Source organism: Rhinolophus ferrumequinum, chromosome 9 (genome assembly GCF_004115265.2).
Source record: "Rhinolophus ferrumequinum isolate MPI-CBG mRhiFer1 chromosome 9, mRhiFer1_v1.p, whole genome shotgun sequence".
NCBI lineage: Eukaryota > Metazoa > Chordata > Mammalia > Chiroptera > Rhinolophidae > Rhinolophus > Rhinolophus ferrumequinum.
Window position 1 is genome coordinate 19,693,066 of NC_046292.1, and position 17,090 is coordinate 19,710,155.

At 40.8% G+C, this 17,090-nt stretch overlaps 1 protein-coding gene across 6 annotated transcripts in view; it reads left to right on the forward strand.

The window, feature by feature from the left end:
- GMEB1 (glucocorticoid modulatory element binding protein 1) overlaps positions 1-7,636 on the forward strand; it is a 39,291-nt gene extending 31,655 nt beyond the window's left edge. For 3 of the 6 annotated variants that reach the window (XM_033114683.1, XM_033114681.1, XM_033114682.1), the window contains 3 exons: positions 914-1,051; positions 1,512-1,634; positions 4,164-7,635. In XM_033114683.1, the coding sequence (XP_032970574.1) occupies positions 914-1,051; positions 1,512-1,634; positions 4,164-4,864 (962 nt within the window). In that variant the 3' untranslated portion in view covers positions 4,865-7,635. Of the gene's footprint in view, positions 1-913; positions 1,052-1,511; positions 1,635-4,163 lie in introns of all 6 variants that reach the window. The other 3 variants (XM_033114684.1, XM_033114685.1, XM_033114686.1) reach the window with 3 other exon arrangements.
- Positions 7,637-17,090: the final 9,454 nt, after the last annotated feature.

A 17,090-nucleotide genomic window follows, 5' to 3' on the forward strand; every position in this document is an offset into this window, starting at 1 on the left:
TTGCTGGTTTATCTCATGCATATTAATACTAATTATAACTGCAAACCTCTTACTTTAATCCATGCAACAGCCCTGCAAAGTCACATTTTACACATGAAGAAACTGAGATTTAGAGAGGTTCAGCAACTTGTCTAAGGCCAGTCACACGACCAATAAGTATCAGAGCTGAATTCAGCAGTTTGACTCTAGTTCATGCTTTTCATCGTGTCAAACTGCCTCCTACTTTGGTACATTTCTTAGATAAACCAAGCTGCGAGATGTTAGAAATAAAAATTAGGTAGCAGATGGTGTAGAGGATGATAATTCACTTAAAGGGGACCAGGACAAGCTTTACATCATCCTTCATTCATTTATTTAACAAATATTTATTGCTGTCTCTTTTTAGTTGGTACTGTTGCTAGATGCTAGAGAGGAAAATGAAAAGATGTAACCTCTGCCCTCAGGGAGCTCATAATACCACCTAGTCAACTGTTTTACCTTTTTTTTAAGTATATGATTAGGGGGAGTATACCCTTTAAAAAAAATTATATCTTTAATATATTTGTTATTTTAAAAAATTTAATATTTAATTTTAAATCAAATTATTTAAGTAAATATTTAGTGTTTCTTTAATATTTAGTTTAATATATTTATTGGAAGATACCTGTTCCTTATAGCCAGAGCCATGACAAATTGAGGGCATGACAAACTGAGGCATTTATCCTAAATAACTACTTTGCTGAAGAGATCAAGTAATCAGTTACCAACTTAGGGAGGCAGCTAGTATTCCAAAAGCTGTTTTCCTTTTCCCAGAAATGTCCCAACAAGGAATCCTTTGGAATTGAAATAATTTTGAATTTGACACATTGTAGAGATATGCCTAAGTTTATGTAGCATCCCTTGTTTACCCTCTGTTTTATCCCTCTTATGCCAGAGGACACTTTGATGTTCTGGAAGGGAATAGCTGATGTAGGGCTGATGGAAGAGGTTGTATGCAATATACAGAAGGAAATAGAGGAGCTACTCAGGGGGGTTCAGCAGCGGCTCATCCAGGCTCCCTTCCAGGTCACAGGTAAGTGAATTAATCCTAACAATATCAGTCATTTATAAAACACTAACAACTATAGGCGATTCTGTTATCCTCATGAGGTATAGGTGTTATCCCCATTTTACAGATTAGGAAACTAAAGCTCATAAAAGTTATTTGTCCAAAGTTCATAGCTGGGTTTTGAACTCAGGTCTGGCTATGCTTTTTCCACAGGTAATTTTTGCCTTTATAGATGGTGCCAGAAAATAATTCTCTCTCTCTTTCTCTCTCTCTTAGAGCTGAATATATTGTTTAAAATATTAATATAGCTACAACAATTAAATCAAAATTAGTTATACATGTGATAAATTTTTGTTAAAATTAAAAAAAATACCATTAGAATAGTCCCATCATTTCTGGATTGTTTCATATTTATAAACAGCACAACAGGGAGTTGGTAGAACCTTTCTGTTTCAACTTGACAGACATGTCTTGTTTTAAATAGATGCTGCTGTTCTCAACAATGTGGCACATACATTTGGCCTAATGGACACGGTCAAGAAGGTTTTGGACAACAGAAGGAACCAAGTAGAACAGGGAGAAGAGCAGTTTCTTTATACTCTGACAGGTATGTATAACTTCTCTCTCTTCTTAGATGATACTATAGTACTAATATCCTCGAGTCTTGCCATTTCTTTGTTGATTTCTGTTGGTACTGGCTTGCTTCTTTGTTTCCTTCCCCCTCCCCCTCCCCCCCCGCCCTCCCCCTCTCTTCCCCTTTCCCTTTCTCTCTCCCTCCCCCACCATTTCTTTTTCTTTCTTTCAATTCACATAGTATCAGATTCGGCTTTTTCTTTATACATAGCCCCAGATGAGGTGAAGTGGTAGGAAGCGGAAGAGGCACAAAGGAAAAGAGAAAGAAGCCAGCATCACCGTCCTCCTTCTGTGTCTTTTGGAAGACTAAGATGTCTGCTAGAATACTCCATTAATCCAGTAATATTGGTGGCAGAAGAAACAAATTGGCCTTTGTCTTTTTTACATTATTAATACTAAGTCTTCTGATAGATATACATTTAGCATCTTCTCCATTATTTGTGGTAATCAGAAATTATGAGCAATTGGATAATTTCACTCTTTTTGTCAAGTACTTACTTTGTGCTAGTCTCCAAACTAGGTTTTAGAAATATAATGTTGAATGAGACTCGAGGGCCTTCAAGGAACTCAAGGGAAAGCAGCCATAGAAATAAGTGCAAAAAGTAATCTGTTTTGTGACAGAGGCATATAGCGGGTATGGTGGAAGAGCAAGGGGAGTAATCACTTATACCTGGAATACCTGGAAAGAATCAAGAGAGGCTTTTGAAGGAGGTAAGGCAGGTGAAAGATACAAAACAAGTCAGAAGTATGGATGATCAGCCTTTGAGTGATGTAGAATATATATAACAGTCATAGAGCCAAAAGGCAAGAAAGATCAGAGAAGAATATTTAGATTGTTTTCTACTTATTTTTATACCCAGTTTATATTTTAAACTCAATTTGCTAAGTACTGTCAGACATACCCTTTTTTCATTTGGTCCTCCTAAGAATGTCATAGGCTATTATCCCTATTTTACTGATGACCCAGTAGAGGGACAGAGGGGATAAATGATTTGTGGGCGGCTACATCACTACTGGACAGTGAAGCCCAAAGTAGACTCTGCTTATTCTAATCCAGTGTTGTCTTCCACCTTGAAATTTCATACCATCTGAAAAATGGTTTTGTTAGAAATGTAGGCTTTCTGGTCCATATTATTTTTTTTAGATCATAAAGTTTTAATCATGAAGTTTTATTTTCTGATTTTTTTCACTATGACATATTAATATTTTCCAAATTGCTACATAGTACTTTACCTGGACATTTTTCTAGGGATGACATTTAAATTAAAAACAAATTTTCTTTAGTAGCTTTCTTTATTGCAGTGAACTTGTATGAATATAACTTTTTCTCTTTATGTCCTTTTAAGCTACTTCCCAGGACTAAGCATGAGGTTAAATGGTATTGATAATTTTTTTATGGATTTTTGTGAATTACCATCAAATTTCCAATAAGATTATACCAATGTATGTCATCAGTTTGAACTCACCAACATTGGGCATTGTTATTTATAATATTCCCTGGCATAACTTTAAAAAAATTATAGATTTAATTGGTATCTTGTTTAGGTTCATATTTCTTTGATTACTACTGAAGATAGAAAATATGCAGTATTTTAAAATTTTTGAACATATTCTTGATTCTTACATACTCCTTTTATTCCAAGCAAGGGCTTGACTTGCTCTTGGTGTTCCATAGGGAACAAAGAGCTCTAAGGTATCACTGATTAATTATTGTCTGTTATCAGGTGCCAAGCAATAGAGAAATTCTGGTCTACAGCCAGACTCACCAATGGTCACCAAGGTTGGATTGGACACTGGAGAGAGGTAGTGATAGGTGTATTGTTGTGGAAAAGCCACCAAGTTGGTCATCAGAGACTTTTGTCTTGTCCCAAGCTCTGTGACCTTAAGTAAGCCACTCTACATCTCTGGATCTCTATTAAAATGAATGTGTTAGAACTCTAAGACCTCCTTCAGTTCTGTAATTCTAGGGACTTCCTCTTTAATTTTCTGCAGACTTCTCTGGGGGCTAATGGTAGACTAAGGCCATTTGGGTCACCAGCAAGGTGTTCCTGTCTTGAAGGGCAGTTTGGGAATCACTGTGTTCCAGAGTGGCCATTGTGGCTCCTGGCAGTTCCAAAGGGATTGTGCAGATATTCCTTATTTTCATCTATACACCAAGGCAGGGAATATATAAGCTGCTAAACCAACTGGAGGCTTATTTGGTTTGCATTTTGGTGACAGGTGACAAAATGCCATAGGAGCATCTAGAGTTGAGCTACAGTAGGATCACAGCCTGAAAAGATTCTGAATTGTTTCCTTGCCTATAATCACACAATGAAATGTAAGTCCTGGAGGGATTTAAAAAAATCATCCAGTCTAGTTTCTTCTTGAAAACAATGAAGTGACTTTCTTGAGGCTACATAGTGACAAGACCAGAACAAGACCCCCGGTCTCCTCACTCCCAGTTTGCAGTTCCCAAGATTATACTTCCCTCCACACAAAGTCTGTCTGTCTTTTCCCACAGACTTGGAGCGCCAGTTGGAAGAGCAGAAGAAGCAAGCTCAGGATCACAGGCTGAAATCCCAGACGGTTCAAAATGTGTTACTGATGCCTGTGAGCACGCCGAAGCCTCCGAAACGACCCCGGCTGCAGCGGCCAGCCTCCACCACCGTCCTGAGCCCTTCTCCGCCTGTCCAGCAGCCTCAGTTCACAGTCATCTCGCCCATCACCATCACTCCCGTGGGTCAGTCCTTTTCCATGGGCAATATTCCAGTGGCCACCCTCAGCCAGGGCTCTAGTCCTGTGACTGTCCACACACTCCCTTCTGGCCCTCAGCTCTTCCGCTATGCCACAGTGGTCTCCTCGGCCAAGAGCAGCTCACCAGACACAGTGACCATCCACCCTTCGTCTAGCTTGGCACTGCTAAGCTCTACGGCCATGCAGGATGGGAGTACCCTGGGCAACATGACCACTATGGTGAGCCCTGTGGAGCTGGTGGCCATGGAGTCCGGCCTGACCTCAGCAATCCAGGCTGTAGAAAGCACCTCAGAGGATGGGCAGACCATCATTGAGATTGACCCAGCCCCAGACCCAGAGGCCGAGGACACTGAGGGCAAAGCGGTCATTTTGGAGACAGAGCTGAGGACTGAGGAGAAAGTTGTGGCTGAGATGGAAGAACACCAACATCAAGTCCATAATGTGGAGATTGTGGTCTTGGAGGATTAACGGGGCGGTGGGGGCCAGCAGATATGTTTTGGTTTGAAATTTTAATTATTTGTTTACTTTTATTGTCCCACTCATTTCCACACAGGATCCTTTTTTTTTTTTAAAAAAAAAAAAACAGAAACAAAAACAAAATCTCGTTGCTCTAACTGAAAATGTTGGGTCCCTCCCATCCCCTCATTGAAAAATCGACAAAAACAAGCTTCCCTTCTAGAAGTTGAGCATAGGTCACTCAATGTTCTAATCTTCTTACAGCAAGAAAGTTATTTCTTTTAGGGAGGCATCAAGATAATCAGAAACCCTATCCAGAAAGCCCTTTCCAGGCTAGCCTGTCTGTCTGTGTACACATGTGGTTTTATTCTCGTAAAGAGGCATTGACCAAACTCTGGAATACAGACCTGACACTGGAAGGCAGCCCACTCACGCGTGGATGCAGAAGGATACTTTATTTTGTATCCTGGAAAGGGCTCTCAGAGACTAGTGCAAAACTCTGAAACAAAAGAAAATTGAACTCTGCTTGGAAGGGAACTCTGTTGCTTGGAGCAGCAGCTTAAAAAGGGAAGTGCTTTGGCCAGGATGGGACAAAGAAATGCTTACTTCCAAAAGTGCAGCTGATACCTCTTGATATTTCTGAGATTTACCATTATGGGAGAGGCCAGTGATAAGTGGAAGGGTACATCTCCATGAAGCAAGTAGTATCAGGGGCCTGTGGCGTTGCAGAAATACAAGTCCAGGGATATTGCAGCCATGCTTTGGGTTTCAAGCCAGCATTGCCCCCAACTTGGTCAAAGCATTTACCTTCCTAAAATAGAATCAGTCCATTCATTTGTGAACTATGTGATGTGGTGTAAATTGCTCTGGTTCTTGGACCATGGCTGTTGTGAGGAGGGGGGCTCCAAGGCCATCATTTTTATTGCATGACTCCAGAAGCAGGGAAGTTCCTCATCCAGACCAGCTGCCCTTTTTGGTGGGGCCCATTTTTGGTTTTGGAACCAAAAGCAGCCACTCATTTGGTGCTTCCTCTTGTTCTGCCCTCCATCCCTCAACTGTTAGTGGCATCTGTCTTCCTGGATCCCACGCTCTTCAGCTTTTTGGCTGATTTGGAGAACAGTGACAGGTGCCTGCCTGCTGTCATCCCCTTTTAGATTCATTTATACCATTTATACCACAGATGTTTCTGTGAAATATTGAGCTCGTAAAAAAAACCTTAGACTTGGCAGGAAGACTCAACATCCCCAGCCTATCCTTGAGGGACCGAGTAGATGTCTCCTCCTGAGTGAGCTGGACTCCCTGGGAAAGAAGCATTGTCTGCAACATTATATTATAGGAAATGTACCAGGAATGTCAGTAATAATGTCTTTAGGATCCGGGGGGCGGGAGGGGTACCTTTTTTTTTTTTTTTAATGTTGTTTGTATATTTAGAGCTGGGCCATTTTCCATGCTGTGATTCCTTCTCTTTGACCATCTTCAGTGTTTGGGGCAAGAGTGGATCCTGGTTTTTATTTCTTTGGTTGCATTGTTTACTGCACTAGGAAAAATATAGGGAAACTGCAGACAATTTAAAAGAAAAATAGGTCAAAAAAGAAAGCACACACCTTAGGAGTGGGAGTTTTTTTTTTGTTTTTTGTTTTTTTAATTAAAAGCAAAACTTTGACTTGTAATTTCCTTTTTTTTGTTTTTTAAAAGAAGGCACCCACCCGAAGCCATGTTTCTCCCAACAGATGTTGGAAGCCCTGTTGTCAAGCAAGTGAAAACTGAGTTCTGCCATCCTTCAGGTGGCTGTATATAGCTGGAGAAGCCCTCTAACTTGGGAGGGTCAGTCTTAGAAGCCTTAAGGGTGAGATTTCTGAACCCCATACAGTTGTGATTTTCAGCTTTAAAATTGTCTGGGGTTTTATTTTTCTTTTCAAAATATTTAATAGATGTAGCAATCAGCTTAGAACAAACCTTTGGCCCCCTTCTATACATTTAGTGAGCAGTGTTTTTTATTTCTTGCTTCTTCAGGTTTCCTGTTGGTACATAAACAAAACCAATATTTCTGTCTAAGCCTAAAACTGCCACTTGAACCTAGAAGGGACATCATCCCTATTGTGGGTTTTAGAGAGACTTTTCTCTTTCCCAGAGACAAGCATCCCAATTCAGGACAGAGGAGGAGCGCTGGAGAACACCTACACGCTAGCTCAGGTTCCTTTCTTCCTTTCGTCAGAGCTGTGGTAGTGTGAATATTGTGCTTCCAAAGTCAAGAGATCTCTTCCTCCTAAAGACAGAGCCTGTTTTACTTTTTAAATATTCTGGAAATTCACGAGTTTTGTTGTTTTCCTGGTTTTCCAATAGCCTGTCATTATTGCTAGATGCTATGGCACCCATTGTTGAGTGGGGGTTCCCTCACAGCCCTGGTTTAGATGATCTCAAATGGGGTGAGACATGCAAGACATCGGTGTGTGCATAGGCATTTGCAATGAATCATTCCTCAGGCTGACTTGGCAGTAGCCATCTTTCTGTTCATTCATTAAATAAACATTCATAAGTACCATCTATGTGCCAGGCTTTGTGCTAGGCACTGGCACTACGGAGATGAAAACAGTCTCTGCACTCAAGAAATTCGTACCCCAGAGGTTGTCTGGAGTTAACTGTATTTCAATACAATTGGTTTCCTTTGTAATCCTATGTATTTTATTTCATGCATTGAAAAGCATTATTCCGAGAATCGGTCCATAGGTTTCAGCAGACTACCAGAGGCACAGAACGGTTAAGCCCTTCTCTAGTGACATACTGAAACAGATCATCATATTGGGGGTGAGTGCAGTAATAGAGCTCTTGTCTGGGAGCTGAGAAAACAAAGGATCGAGCACCTAACCCAGCTTGGGGGCAGGGGTCAGCAAGTATGGAAGTTCTTCCTGGAGAAGGTGTGTAACCAAGCTGGTTTAGGAGAGACCATTTTGGGCTAGTATTTTTTTTGTTTTTTAATTTTATTGGGGAAGGGGAACAGGACTTTACTGGGGAACAGTGTGTACTTCCAGGGCTTTTTCCAAGTCAAGTTGTCCTTTCAGTCTTAGTTGTGGAGGGTGCAGCTCAGCTCCAGGTCCAGTTGCCATTGCTAGTTGCAGGGGGCGCAGCCCACCATCCCTTGCAGGAGTCGAACTGGCAACCTTGTGGTTGAGAGGACACATTCCAACCAACTGAGCCATCCGGGAGCTCAGCGGCAGCTCAGCTCAAGGTGCTGTGTTCAATCTTAGTTGCAGGGGGCACTGCCCACCATCCCTTGCAGGACTCGAGGAATCGAACCTGCAACCTTGTGGTTGAGAGCCCACTGGCCCATGTGGGAATCGAACCGGCAGCCTTCGGAGTTAGGAGCATGGAGCTCTAACCGCCTGAGCCACCGGGCCAGCCCTGGGCTAGTTTTTTTACGCCATTTTCAAGTAGTTGGGCTTATTTATACAAGAGGAAAAAAACCAAATCCTTAGTGTCTTACTGCTGTTGCCTCTAGAGCCAGGCAGAGTCAGCAGCATGGGCAGTCTCTAAGAGTACCTCCACTGGAGAGTCATGTGTCGGCTTCTCCAAGTTTCCATCAAATGAATCCAGCGCAGGACTGGAGTGTGGCTACTGGAAGGTAAATGCCCCAAAGCTTCCTGTCATGCGGTTTCCACAAAGGCCTTAGAGTCAACTGTACAACTGCCTCACCTTGGCCATGTCCCTGTTTGGCCCCTTGGTCTCTTCCTCTTTTCAATTTTCAGGCTCCTTCCTTGTGTCCTCCCAACAAAACAAAAACATTCACAGTTATTCTGAAGTAAAAAATGGACGATAGACTTGAATATTCAAGATTCAAAGCCACTTAATGTGGAGGTTCTTTTACACATCTGTCGACATTAGGGAAGAAGGACCAATGCTAATCCAGATGCCTTGGATGTTAATATTAATTCAGATAGTATGACACTCTTTGGAGGTAGCATTTAATCCCATTTTCATAAAAGGCACTAAGGGTAAGTTTGTATGGTGGAAAGTATAGGTATTGGTAACATTTGATTATAAAAATAGTAAAAAAAAAAATACAGGATTACTAGTTCATTGAGTTATAACTGATCCAGGTCGAGGTAGGAAGGATAAAGAAAAGGTTGAATTCTGAAAATAGGCATAAGGTTGTGATTTACTTTGGGCAATAATACTGAGGAAACCGTCCTTTCTGAGAAAAAACTAGGCTAGCCCCTGCATTTGCAGCCAACTTACCTAGTACAGTTTCCTCACACCTAGGACGCCTCTTCCGTCCTAGGAACTGGGAAGTTCGTGTGTAAGTCTGAAATGTACTGTAACAACAACTGAGGTTGTTGCACTAGACAAGGGACTGCAAGGGATCAGTTCTGCTAGATTTGGGCTCTGCTCCTGGAATCTCTCTCCTTAGGTGGCTTTAATTGAGTCCTTTCCAGGTTTTTTCCCCCAATCCTGGAACACCTTTCTTTGCCTTAAGCTATACAATTTGACTTCCTCTAGAAGGCTCTACTTTCTCCAACTTCTTTATCCATACTCACTTCCCAACCCAAATAACATTTCGTTCCCAAATTCTGCCATGTCAGTAACACTTTCTACTCTCAGAGACAATCATTTATTCTCAAGGCACTCCCAAGACCCAAACCTCGGCATACATCCAGAGACTGCAGCTGTCACTACCTAAAACAGCCTTCCTAACTCCATCAACCGCCTGAATTGAAGCACATTTGGGGTGTGCTTGTGCAGTGACCGCAGGTAAGTTCCCCAGGACACATAGATTCTAAAACCTATCTTTTACACCCGATTGATTTTTCTACCTATGGTGGGTGACCCAGGCTAAGACACCTGTTTCCTGGATACTTTCAGCCCAGTATGATTTCTACTACTTCACAACTACCCCAAATTTCTGTTATGTCTTAGGAGCCTCTCAGTCTAAAGACTTCTGATGCCCTCTCAACCTAAAGTAGACCAGACCCTACTTTGAAATCGCCTTTGGGTTCTGCGTGTATGTTTTCCAATTCTGTACCTTTATTGATAGTTATGGCTTAGTTATATCATAGTAATTTGGTATATATGGGTTTATTTCTCTAGTTTGAGGACAAGAATGAACCACAGTATTGGATTACATATAAGGGTAAATGTGAGGCTGGGTAATGACCCTGGAGACAAGTTCCTCACTGGGCTTTGTAGGAGCTTCTCCGAGGAAAGCATACATGAGGGTTTACCTGCATGTCAAAGTATGAGGTTTTTTTTTAAACTTCTCTAATATTTTCTCTAAAGAAATCTATGTATTATAGAACAAACTAGAATCCCACAATCCTGATTCAGCCTGAAGACTTACTTTGGCCCATGTTTTTGTTTTAACTTTTTATTGAAGTATAAATGCATACAGGAAAGGCACAAATCACTGTACATTTTCATAAATTTAACAAACGGAATACACCCATAAAATCAGCTTCCAGATCGAGAAAAAAAAAAAACTTCACCCAGCTGGGTTAACCACTTTCTAGCTCTTTTAACATCATAGCTTAGTTTTACCTGTTTTTGAACTCTTGTGACTGGCTTTTTTTTCATTCATCTTTATGTTGTGAGATTCACCCACAATGTATGAAACTGCAGTTGGTTCCTTCTCATTGCTGTGTAGAAACTGTTACTGTGCCACAGCTGATCCATTCTAATGATGGGCACTTGGGTAGTTTCCAGTTTGGGGCTACTATAAATAATGCCTCTGAATATTCTTGCAAGTCTTTTGATGAACATATATATCCATTTATGCCTACACACAGTTTCAAACATTGGGACAGTTCATATGAAAATTCAAGATACAGTTTTTCTTTTAAAAAAACAAAAACAAAAACAATCTCTGACAACACTGGGTCCACATTTCCTCATAACAACGCTTGACTGGAACTGAGGCCTATCTTAGATGGGGCCTAACTTCTCTACAGACCCTGTCACTGTATTACAAACTTAGACCTCCTTATTTTGGTAGCTTTCTTTTCTTCTCTCGCCTTTTTTTTTTTTTTTTTTTTGATTCAATAATGTCTTAGGACACTCTTCCCCTAGATAACTGCAAAGCTTATTTCTTCACTTCCTTCAAGTCTGTTCACATGTTACCTTATCAGAGAGCTACCCTGACCATCTACCCTATGAAAAAGGACAGCTTTCCCCTGCACTTGGCTTCCTATTTTCCATTACCCTGCTTTATTTTTCTCTCTTTTACTTATCACCTGACATACATTTCTTTTTTTTCTCCCCTAACCAGAATGGAAGCTCCATGAGAGCAGGGACCTTTCTTGTTTTTTAGTCACTGCTGTTTTCTACATTCCCTGGAACAGTGCCTGGCATGTAGTAGAGCTCATGGATATTTGATGCAATAATAATATAATAATAGTAATAATAACCAATACTTATTGAAGGGAAACTATGTTCCCTTCAATACTTATTGCAGGGAAACTATGTACCAAGCAAGCATCGTTCTAAGCACTTTACAGATGTTACTCCATTCGATCCTCACAACAATTCAATGTGGTGGATAACATTATTTTCTTCATTTTACAATGAAGAAACTAACATCTTCTACTCTAAACAATAGGTACCTTTTTAATATGTACCCATCAAATTTATTAAACAGAATCTTCAAATGTACTAGAAAATCTTAATACCTAAAAGGTACCCTTCAACAAATCATTTTACAATGATGTTTTATTTGATAACATGTTTTGTTTCTCCTTAAGTTGTTTTATTTACATTAAACTTTTAGTATATTAAAATTTTCAGTTGTAGGTCTGGGCCTAGATGAGGATGCAACTTAGCTGGGATTTCAGAGATCTGGGGCAGTGGTTGCTGATCAGATTTTGCTATGTGATGAGCAGCAAGTCCCAGTCACCATCTCTCAAGAGTACTGAAGAGGGATCACTGGAGGAGAAAAAGTTCACTTCCCCGATGAAGGATTTCAGAACCCAGATCATTTGTCCATCTGTCACAGGAAGTACTGATTTATCGCTTTGTTAATGGTCCTGATTGAAATAATGCTGATGTCAGGGTCCCTGATTAGAACGCCTTCATTTCTTTGCTAAGCTCCTGCTGTGCAGAGCCCAACCCCATGTACCAGTTGTTGCACAGGGAAGCTACTCCATAGAACACTGACAGTATTGTAAAGCCTTTGCCAACTGAGCAAAAAGCAGATATTCCCCGGCTCCAGGAACAAAAATGGAACTACTATGCCTCAGAAATTCCAAGTTAACACTTCCATGACTAAGACATTCTCACATGTTTTTCTGAGCAAATTGGACATGGCCTCTCATATTCTTGCTTTATTTATCTGTAGCTACCACCCAAGGACCAAAAGGGGAGGATTTATCTGCAAAAATTATCACAAGTAAATTAGACACACATTCATTGGTTTAATTGTTTTTTCCTTGGCACAGATTTAAAATTGAACCAGTCCTTTCAGGGGTTCCCTGCCTTCATTTCCCCTTGGCACTATTTCCAGAAATCTTGTTTATGTCCATTTTTCTCTCGAGCCTATTGTCTTAGATTGAGACTGTAAACTGTTCCGTAGCACAGTGCTACTTGGACTTTCAAATGCCATGTATCAATAAAAAACACCATTAAAAAAGTCTTAATTAATCAACATGGGGTTCCCAACATATTTTACCAAATAAGAACATTTTTTTAAATGGCCAACTCTATTGGCGTCATTTGAAAAGGGGCATTTTTACATCAAAAAGGAGAGAAATAATCTCAGAATAAAGAACAGTCCCCTATTCTTGAATAAGCTTTATGAATTTAATACATTGAATTAGCTTTATGAAAAACTCCTTACATTATCATTACCTTTCTCACTTCCTGGAAGACTGCTGAAAATTTCTGCTCTCACCTCTAGACTCTGAGTTGAATCTCAAGGCTCCTTTACCGTTGACTCTTTCTTGGTCTTGTTCTTTTCTGCCCTTCATGTCTCGAACAGCTGTTCATGGATGTACACAGCTGTGAATTCCTAGTGTCCTAAGGCCACCTGGCCCAGCTGTCTTTTCTTCCTTTAGCCTCATTTTCACTATTGCTCTTTTCACACCTCCATTCAGTGATTCATAAAACACACCTGCACATTAAAAAGCCAATCATCAACTTATCTTGGGATTTCCACAGTACCTTTCTTTAACATTCAATTAAGCTAGTTAAGTCTGCCCACTTAATTTTTTTAACACAATTGGCCTCACCAGGTTTTCATTAATAAAATGGAGATTTTACCAGGAAGCATTTTGAAGATGAGTGAGATAAATTAATTCAACAAACAGCACTGGACTATAAAGATGAATAATGAAAAATGTTCTTTGCCCTATAAGCAGTCATGGATTTATTGGAGAGGCAATATCTAAGTTAGGGGTTGGCTTTCTTAACTGGGGCTCATGGGATGAATGGGTCTGGGGCAGGCGGTTCTTGATGAAATCAAAGCAAAAATTTGGGTGTATGGCCATTTTTCTGAGAAGATTCATGTATCGTTAGATTCTCAACTGTCCAAGACTTCCAAAAGAAATATTGATGTAAACAGATAATGTTAATATATTAAAATAAGTTACCGTAAGGAAATATGACCAATATTATAGGTGAACAAAGAATAGAGGAACTTCTTCCTGCTTGGGGGAAGAAATAAACCTTCACTGAGCACAGTCTAGGACAGATAGGAGGTGGGTGGGAGAGATGGCAAGGACATTTGAGGCAGAAAGAACTGCATGTGCAAAATCATGGGTTCCAGGAAAAAAAAGTGTATTTGGGAAAAAAATTCAGTGTGGCTGGAGCATGAAACGTACAGTGAGAAATACACAGGATAAAGAGAGTGGAGCGCTTTGGACACTGTGGACTAGAGAGAGCCAACAGAAGTCTTTAAAAGTTTTTACACTGTCAGTTGTGTGAAGGATATAAACATTTCTCAAGGGGGGGGTTCGTCTCTTCTATTTCTGCCTTACTAAGGGGGTGACTTGGGTAATGAGGTCTACTGTTCCTGAAGAGTATGTAAACTCTGTCCTTTCCTACTTCTTTTTTCTCTCTTATCTCCATTGCCCCCTTTATATATCCAGAAAGATTTCTTTGATTTCCACCTTCCAGAAGTCTTAAAATGGTGGAACTAGAAGGAAACTTAGAGGTTATTTTGGTTCAGCTTCCTTATTTTACAGTCTTGGAAATAGACTCTGAGTGAAGAAATGATTTATTCTCCTTGTTTCCCCTTCTACCTCTCTGGTTGGGTGCTGGGCCTTTTGCTCTTCCCCCTCTCTTCTGAAGAAATCTCATGGACTCCTTTGGCTTCATCTGCCATCCCTATACCAAAGACTCCAAGATTTGTATTCTCAGCCCCGTTTTTCTCTCTGTGCCTCAAACTCTTTAATTGTTTACAAAATATTTCTGATGTTTTATATTCTCCTGGAACCCAGCATGTCCAAGGTAAATTTATAATCCTTCCCTACCCCCACAAATCTCTAGTATTCCCCACTTTAGAAAATGGCAGCTCATCCACCCAACTACTCAAATCAAACCAGGTATCATTCTTGATACCTGCTTCTTCTTTAGTGCCTTTCCCCCAATCCAATCAGTTTATCACCGAGACTTCTTATTTTACCTCCTAAAATGTCCATTTTGTTCATTTCTTACTGTCTTCACTACCACTGTATTAGACCATTATCTAATGGTCTAGATTTTACTGCAACTCTTTTCTAATTCCTAATCTTCTCTTTTCTCCCCAAATCTGTTTCCCATACTGCAACCAGTTAACTTCTTAAAACACAAACCTGAGAATGCTGTGCTTTTATTAACCCTTTACTAGTTGATCATCCTTTGTAGCTAACATCTAAAGTCCCTGTTTTTCTCCTTTCTTGCCCAATTCTCCAGTGTCATCTGGTGCCACCCTCTCTTATTATGTGCTAGTCATACTGACCTTCTTTCAGTTCCTCACCAGTGCCAAACTCTTTCCCTGCTTGGGTACTTTGCACATGTTGTAACTTCACTTCCTTCTCTCCTTGTCTGGTCATCCTTCAGTTTTTAGCTGAAACTCCCAATCTCAGGGAAAACGTCCTTGCTCCGGTCCCCTCCCCTCCCCCAACTAGGCTAGGTCTGTCTGTGCTTTCTCATTGCACTGTGCACAACTGTAATTGAAAAACTATTTGCTTACTGTCAGTTTCCCTGACTAGTCTATAAGCTTAAAGGGAAAGTAAACTCTTAAGACTCTCCAGCACATTGCCTGGCCCTCAGTAGCTACTGGTTAAAAGAGGGATTGAATACTTTATCCACACAGTTGCAGAGGTGAAACTAGAACACAAACCCATTTTCAGGACAATTTCTTTTCTCAAACCATGAGGGGTCTGTCCCGTAAGATGATACCCCACACTCCAGACTTTCTCTCCCTTTTTCCAGTGATTAAATATATCAGTCTTGTGTGTTCTGTTCAGGGGCCTGTTAAAACCAATCTGGTGAACTTGATCCAGGTTTAGAGACCACCCTTTCCCCGAGGATATTTGCATTTTAATTGGGAAATCCCAGAAAGTTATCCCACAGAAACTAATCAAAATTTCAGGCACCATGAAGGTATCACTGGAAGGAGGGAATTTTCACTTTTGTGCCTTTCATAGGATTACAGAAAGTAACCTACAATGTATCAGACTTGCTTTAATGTCTTTTTTTTTTAAAAAACTATTTTCACAACAAACCTTTTAAGGAGATACTATTAACCCCTTGATCAAATGAGGGAAACTCTGAAAGGTTTAGTAATTTACCTACTGTTGCAAATCAGGTGGGGAGGCCAGCTATTTAGTATCACCCTCCTCCCTCTCCCTCCAGGATAAGACTCCTGGTCGATCCTTTTATCATACCATGCTGCTTTCAAGGGTAAGTGTAGGCAACTGCTTACAGTTTATATATAAATCTGGGCCATGGGGTTAATTGGCTGAGCATCTTTTAAAAAAAAGGGGGTTACTAGGTTTCTTTTATTCCCTTGCTGGGATCTATGCTCTGAGACTTGACGTTTTACCGTCTCTTCCAGAAGTCCATCACATTTGGTGCCTGACCTTATTTATTCCAACCATAAGTGTGATTATGGGCAGAAAAAAAATACTTTGAGCATTTTGAGCAAAATTATGATGCAAAATCCAAGATGCCGGGTTATCATTTATTTCACTGTGGAGTCCACCAAAGCCTCCTGTATTCAGGGAGTGAATGATATCAGGTTGACACTTAATAGTGCATTATTTATTTGTTTACTACTATTTGCAATACCAATAGCTATTAGGAGATGGGCTGTCCTAGGATCAAATATCCCTGCCTGAGTTGGGTTTGCCTCTGATTAAAAATGTTTTTGCCCATTCTTTGGATCGCCTCTGTATTCTGGTTCCTGAACACAGGATTTCTCTTGGGGGTGGAGGGACACTATTATGTGCTTGGTGTCAGATACAACTGACTGTTAAATAGCTTTGTGACCTTGGAAACATTACTTAACTTGTTTCCCCAGTTGCAAAATGGAGAAACTGATAGCTATTTTGAAGATGCTGAAAGTCTTTAACGTAGCTGAAGGCACCTAACAACAAAACCTAACCCACAACAGTAATTCAAGTAGCATTAATTTCCTTTCCCAGATAAGGACATTCCCTCAGGAAGTTTGTAGATTTATAGATTCTCTGGACTTGGTGAAAGTACATGTAAAATTTTGTATAGATGTGAGGTGTGTCTTCTTTGGAAGTAAAATCCACAGTTTAACAGATTATAATGGGGGGGGGGCCAGTGACTTCCATAAAAAAGAATTGTAGATTCTCCTCCCTGCAATGGCAAAAGCTGAATCTCTTTTGCAGGGGATCATATTTTTGTGGATGTTTTTGTTCTCTCTGCACATTTTTTACAGTCTGCTAACAGCGGATGGATAACCAGGCTCCTGGCTGGGGGTTGGGGAGGTCTTTCTGAGGCAGGGCCCCATGATGTTTCCCTAGAGGCTCCGTGACCCCTCTTCAGGTTCCCTCCCAGATGGAGTGCCATCTGCAACTGGAAAGCGGGTTTAAGGTCTCTCAGTCTTCAGGGGTCGCTTCCAAACTGAAAAACGAGCTTTGGTAGGTTTTCTCAAGCTGAAGTTACTCCCTCCTGGTGTTAGTTAAAACCTCGTGGTGCGTTCCTGGCCGCCCCCACCCTCCTAGGCCCCAACCCTGAGGCTGCGGGGATGGGGAGGACGCGAACGCCGCTTCCGCTCCTCCAGCCCACTAGAGGGCGGTGCGGC